Here is a 7,116-nt window from a genome sequence, read left to right as displayed (position 1 = left end):
TCACTAGAAGAAATAAAATAGATTATTGCAGTGTCCATTCCATTTAATGTAGAGAGATCAAGTGTTGAGAGGAGGAGGGGGAGCTGTATTAAACCTTGGAGAGATAAAGTAGAGAGTGTCATTATGCAGTTACTTAGTGAACACTTAAGTTCTTTTTTGTGGGAGAATATTCCCTTTTATCAGAGTATTAGGGTCTGGGAACTGTATCCCTCGGCAGTCACACACTTTGGGGTGTATTCAATGCTTCTGCAAGCTGTAACAATGAGCAGGGCTGCCTGCTCACTGTCACAGCTCGCAGGGTCAGTATTCAACTGACCACCCCTGCACTGTTTCCCTCTCGCTGTTTTAATGGCATGTGCAGCCAGTAAAACAGCGAGGCTCGCGGCTAAATGCAGCAGGCTCCCTGCAGTAGCCGTGAGCCTCACTGTTTGAGGGAATCCTCACTGAGCATTGAATAGGGTGAACGGCTGGCACGGGGGTTAAACAGCATGGATCGCTTGTTTTTGCCGATCCCCGCCGTTTAACCCCCTTGTCAGGCACATTGAACTGTATCTTTGGATCTACAGTATGTGCTAAATTGAAATATTCTTTTTTATTTTGTTACTCATGTTGGAACGGTTTAGTTATCAACCTGTTTTGTGCTGTTGAAATCCAAAATGTTACTAAGGGTCATTCTGACCTTTACAATAGATCATTTCTAATAATGATTAATTATGTTGCTTCCTTCAACCTTCATTTACAACATTTTACATTTCGAAAATGTCATGTGCGGAAAATCTCACTGCTGCCTAAATTTATCTACACCTAAATTTACATACTGGCATTGCACTAATTGCAGGACATAAGTTTGCACTTGCAAGCACAACACAAATATAGGGCACAAGCAGTGCTGCAGCCAGTCAGCCATCTAGCCACAATATTACACAGTGTTAAAACAATATATATATATATATATATATATATATATATATATATATATATAATGAAACGGATGGTAACCGGCACTCAGCTCCTTGCTGACTGAATCGTGCCCCGTGCCCTCGCTGTGAGGTGTCTAAACGACACCACTGTATGTAGTCCTTTAGATGCGCGGCACTGAGGTCTTAGGAAAAATAAAGCAATACGTAGCCTAGTTGCAGGTTGACGTTTCAGCCACTTTATTGTGGCTTTTTTCAAAACAGCTGTTTTAAAATTGAAAATTGCTTTAAATTGACCGTGTGTGCCGCCACACCTACTCCTACATATATATAGGGTCCGGCACTTCTCGCCGCCACCAGCTCCGCTGTTAATTACTTGGCCTGGGTGCCCAGTTTATCCAGAGGGTCACTCTGGTAAATGGATACTTGCAAACAAAAAAAGCATCACTCCAGGTACTTTAAAAAAATCCAGGGCCAAATGTAATAGGGTGAGAGTTTCAGAACGTGAGAGATTTTTCCCATTTTTTTTAAAGCAGCAATCAATTACACTGCAAAACCAGGTTGATTTTGCCATGTAATTGATTGCTGCTTTAAAAAAAAAAACAGGAAAACTCTCCCAAAACCTCTCACTTTATGAAACTCTCACCCTATTACATTTGGCCCCCAGTGTTTACTGCAAAGTCAACGGCGTTTCGGTCCTGAAGACGGGCTCCAGCCCGAAACGCCGTTGACTTTGCAGTAAACACTGGATTATTTTGTGCAACATGATCTCTAAAGTCACACTGCACAACCGCACAACCTGTTTGCCGGACAGCGTCTGAGCTGTGCACTGCTGGTGCTCAGAGCTGCCCAGCAGAAAGGGATTAAATGTGCATGCGTATTTTGAGCCCAAAATCCTGGGATTGGAGGCCATAAATCCCCTAAATCTGTGGATCCTGTCAATCCCGGGAATTGGCATCCCTAACCTATAGGGATCATGCTTCACTAATACTCCTTTCAGACTGCCAGCAATAACCCGGGTTAGTGCACATGAATGTGCAGCAACCCGGGTAATATATATTATGTGAGTAGCAATGATTACATAGTGAACCTGCCTTCCCCCTTTTTTTGCACAGAACTATAAATCTCAGGAAGGTAAAAAATTTTATTACAAGCAGCCAGGGTGTGCAGTCTAGAGCCTCTTCTATTACATAGCCCATGCAGTTAGCAGGGTAGAAACGGGGACCTACTTACAGATCGAGCCGGCTTTAACTTTGCAGGGGCTGGCGATTCTATCACCAGCCCCGCCAGTGGCCGGCTACCACCAGGGGCGCGTGCGTATGAGACGCTCCCGCTCCCCTTGGCAAACGGAGCCTGCCGCCAGTCCCCGCCTCCTCCCCTGCTGGTCCCCCATGCCGCCCGACCCCCCCCCCCCCAAACTGGGCAGCGTCTCCCTGAAGCGGAGACGGGCAGGGAGACGCTGCCCAGCCGCCGTGATACTGGGGCGCGCGTGCGTGTGAGACGCACGTGCATCCAAGTCTCTATCGCCGGTGCTTGCCAGTGCAAGGGATCTGGCGAGCGCTGGCCAAGGATGGCTGACACTCCATCTGTAGGTCCCAGTGTACTGTGAACATGTAATCCAGGTGGATATGACCCAGGATCCATTCACAGGGGTGTTAGTGGTGCCAGTGTACATGCTGAGAGAGCGGAGAGAGAGAGGAGAAAAGAATAGAGAGGGTGAAAAATGGGATTAAAAATAGCCCCTGGCATTTAAAGTACACAGGCCCACCTTGGCGTCAAAAGTGAAGGATGTAGTTGTGTAATCGCCTTCGGGGGGGGAGGAGTCACCACTGAAAAGGGGGCATGTCCTTGAGTGTAGTGTACCACAACATATACCACTTCTACACATTATGCAACAAAATAGTAGACCCCATTATACTTGCCCCTTACGCATGATGCCAAATGGATTGAGCAAAAATTCACATAATGCTACACGAATTAAGGAAAAATTCATTATATGCTCCATAAACAGGGACATTGCATACCAAAGGCATACCTCCCAACATGACCCTCTCCAGGAGGGACAGAATGCTCTATTTCTGGACTCCCCTGCACGTTGCCATGTGGGGTTCCATGCATGTTGCCATGTGGGGTTCCATGTGCTGCTGGATACCAAGCATTGACAGCTGGGCAGGGTGCTGCAAGCTGCCGGCTATATTCAGAGCACTGCTCAGCAGGTCCCAGTGATTTGAAATGTCGTGCTGCAGTCTGCCAACCCAGCAAGCCAATCAGTGGCTCCTGATTGGCTGCCGGACCCCGAGCATGCTCCGATGGGCTCGCGGACCCAGCAGATGACAGCGCGACATTTCAAATCACTGGGACTTGCTGAGTAGTGTTATGAATACAGCCGGGCAACCCTCCAGGATTCAGGGGGACCCCCACTGCTCCCCCTGATCGCGGCCGTCTTCCCCCCGATGTTGGCATTTAAATGCCACAATCCGCGGGTCTCAGAGGAGGGGCGGAGCTAAAATGTCACAATCGCGTCATTTTAGCCCCACCCCCTCCACAGAGATCCATGAATTTGACAATTTTGCATCCTGGGGGCGGGGCTTAATGATGCCACGCTCAAGCCCCGCCCCCAGAACTGCTGATGAAACTCTTAAAGTCAGTAACCCTGATATACATACAAAAGTGTGTGTCTATATATATATATACAGATCCAATAACTGCCGGCACTCAATGGTTTAGAAGGACAACTTGCTCTTGGTGCCAGAGCGAAATGATGCATAAATTCCAACTTACCCGGACTTACCGTTATTGAACAAAATTAGACCATTAGCAGCCTTCCGTAGGGGTCCGAATCTACGTGATCGCCTCGTCAAGGCCGATATCACAGGCATGGGTATACCTAAACCACCTAACACTTACACCAAAGCTCCAGGTTGTTATAGCTGCGGGTCATGTGAAACATGCAAACATATAGTATCTTGCAAACAATTCAAGCATCCTCATAGTCTAAAGATGTTTGACATCCGGCAGGTATTAACCTGCAGGATGTCTCATGTTGTTTACACCATTGTTTGCCCATGTGGTCTTTACTACATCGGGCAAACCTCCCGTACATTCAGGGAACGTATGGCGGCCCACCGGTCGGCGATTAACCTGTCCCTGCGGGGCAGAGAGGTTGACCAGCCGGTGGCACGCCACTTCAAACGTTGTGGCCATTCCATCTCTTCACTTAAGTACTTCATGATTGATCACGTGGCTGAAACACCACGTGGTGGTGATCGATCTAAAAAATTACTCATTAGGGAGTCCGAGTGGATCTTTAAGTTGGGAACCATCTATCCTGATGGCCTCAACGAGAAGATCAACTGGAACACCCTACATTAAGCATGGACAGTTACCCTGGTTGTCTTCTCTAATTGACTGTCTAATTGTATTTGGATTTATAAAGTCATGTATATGTAATGTTTTTTCTGTTCCACCTTTTTAATATGGTTTAACACATATTTTCCTTTTTATGTTACACAGGCGCATACACAAGACGGATCAAGATGCCCAGGGGTCGACACTGTGTCGGCATGAGTCTGCGCAAACTGTTCCCAGTATCTGATGTGAGCCTGCTGAGTGGGAGGCCACGGTAAGACACACTCATTTGATCATGATATCTGGGTGTTGGTTGTAAGGGCTCAGCCGCACGTGGTTGGCCGACTGGAGCTGGACCCGCTTGTGTTAACTTTTTGCCTGTTTTGCTTTGTTGTACTACCGGCCGCAGGCGCTCTATGGAAGATGTCTGTAGCATAGTCCACCGGGAGAGGAAGGTGGAACGCTGCGCTTCCGTGTTGTTGAGACGCAAGCCAGGTGCTGCCTAGCAACAGAGGCTGCGTATCACGCACCGGAAGTTGTCAGCGGTTCACTTCCGCCGGTCGGATCCACGCTGACAGCGCGTCCTGCGGCCAGGTAAGTATAAATTGTCTTTGTAATGTTCCTTCCAGTGCTGTAGGTTGGGGCTGAAGACGGGGGTCACTCCCCGAAACGTATCCCTTTATACCTGGAATACAACTCTTTTTGTTTACATTTACAAGTCTCCTGAGTGCCGTCATTTCTTCCTTATGGGATATTGGAATTTATATATATATATATATATATATATATATAGATAGATAGATAGATAGATAGATAGATAGATATATGTGGATGCACAGTATCCCCCCAATGAAAATCCTGCGTTTGCCCCTGAAAAACCCGGGTTATGGTGACATTAAAAGAACATTTCGTAGTGTACTTCTATGATTACATCTAATAGTTAAACATTTTTTTTAAATGACAAATGGAAAATGTAAATCATAATAGTATCCTTTGAAGTTGCTATAGTAATGCCTGATATTGTAGATGTATTTACAAAAGTACTTCAGTTTGCACTTGAGATGAGAAGGAGCCTGCATGTATTAGTATATTTGATTCTCTACAAACTCCTTCTATTCCCTAGCCATTAGCCATTCAGCTATTTTTAATCCGTGACAGGTTTTTTTAAACAGTGTCCGATAACATCTGGATTTTTTTGTTTGTTGGCATTTTAAAAGTTGGAATGTTTAGTTAAGATGAATTCAGATTTGAAAACCCTGCATTTTCCAAAGTTTATCATCAGGATGTAGATACCCCTGTAAATATCAATGTGCAAACCACATCATGCTTTATTTCTTTCTTCTAGATTTTTCATGGGAATGTTCGCCAGGAACAGAACATTCAATTAGGGGTTTTTTTAGATTCAATTTACTGTTACAGTTGGATGGGCCTTGTAGACAAAAGAGAAATTCTCTTTATAGCCACGTCTGTCCATCCCATCACCAGACGCTCTTTCAGTTATCAGTAACATTTCACAACTCTTGAGATTACTCACAGTTACCATGTAAAGTAAACAATGCATTGTAATGGGACGACTCACTGAAATGCCATTCTGAGCAGCCTCCAGAAACTATAGTTCAGGAATAGTGAGAAGTCTTGGAGCATGAAGCATCTGTGAAACACACAAGATGGGCAATACAATTAGAGGAATTATAGCATTCATTCCATCTAATAGATGCCAAAACTACCTTTTAGGAGACTTGGAAGAAATGCCTATAGATAAGATGGTGGATTTGAGCAGCATGCAGCTGAGAAGATTTCCACTAAGAGTATGTGCTTTTACAGAACTCATCAAGCTCTACCTCAGTGACAACAACTTGAACAACCTTCCTCCTGAGCTGGAACTCCTTCAGCACCTCCAGATTCTCGCCTTGGATTTCAACAACTTTAAAGCGCTTCCATTATGTGTATGTAGCTTAAAGCAGCTGTCTATATTATACCTTGGAAATAATCACATTGGAGACCTCCCTCAGGAGCTAAGTTTCCTCAAGAACCTGCATACCCTTTGGATTGAGTCTAATTACCTGACCTATTTGCCTGATGTCATCTGTGAACTGACTCTTCTAAAGACACTTCATGCTGGTTCCAACCCAATACGCAATATTCCAATGGAGCTAAAAAATCTAAAAGAATTACGTACTTTCTGGATGTCTGGGAATCTCCTCACAGAATTTCCACCAGTTTTACTGGAAATGCCTTTCGTAGAGGTTATTGATGTAGACAGAAATGGTATCAAATTTTTTCCAAGTCTGAAGCACTTGTCAGGCCTTAAGCTTGTCATCTATGATCATAATCCATGTCAGAATGCTCCAAAAGTAGCTAAAGGAGTTCGGAGAGTTGGGAGGTGGTCCGAAGAGACCCCAGAGCCAAAGAAGAGGTCTGAGATGGAAGTGGAGCATGAAAAGGCTATGGAAATCAAAGAGACACAACAACTAACAGCACCTAATGAACCAACAACTCAGACAAATGATAAAACAGAAGACACAACTTCTTAATTTAAATAAGTGTAGAAGTCATGTTAGTATATGTAAAGGTATGGACAATCATTCAGTTCACAAACTGTATTTTGTCTACTTACATGCCATTACAGTAGTATGCATTGATGTGTCTTCCTTACAGCTACTTGTTTACTGTAATGCATAAATCCAATTAAGGTAATTTGGTTAAAGTTGTAATATAACAGTGTTTTAATTAACTTAACCTAAGCCAAAGTGCTAATAGTCACACATTTGAAGATTATGTACATGCAAATAGGTGGTTCAGTTACGTTGTACTATGTACTGTTTCATATGCATCCCTAAAGCCACTGGAA

At 44.5% G+C, this 7,116-nt stretch overlaps 1 protein-coding gene across 1 annotated transcript; it reads left to right on the top strand.

Moving 5' to 3' along the window:
- The first annotated feature begins 5,790 nt into the window (after positions 1 to 5,790).
- On the top strand, positions 5,791 to 6,877 carry LRRC10 (leucine rich repeat containing 10). Its single transcript, XM_083179676.1, has one exon. It carries the CDS (start codon positions 5,933 to 5,935, stop codon positions 6,797 to 6,799), a length of 867 nt encoding a protein of 288 aa, XP_083035802.1. The 5' UTR covers positions 5,791 to 5,932; the 3' UTR covers positions 6,800 to 6,877.
- Positions 6,878 to 7,116: the final 239 nt, after the last annotated feature.

The sequence above is a fragment of the Crinia signifera genome, chromosome 4 (assembly GCF_055691185.1).
Source record: "Crinia signifera chromosome 4, ASM5569118v1, whole genome shotgun sequence".
Taxonomy (NCBI): Eukaryota; Metazoa; Chordata; class Amphibia; order Anura; family Myobatrachidae; genus Crinia; species Crinia signifera.
Note: the sequence above shows the minus strand (reverse complement) of the source record. Positions and strands in the feature narration are given on the sequence as shown.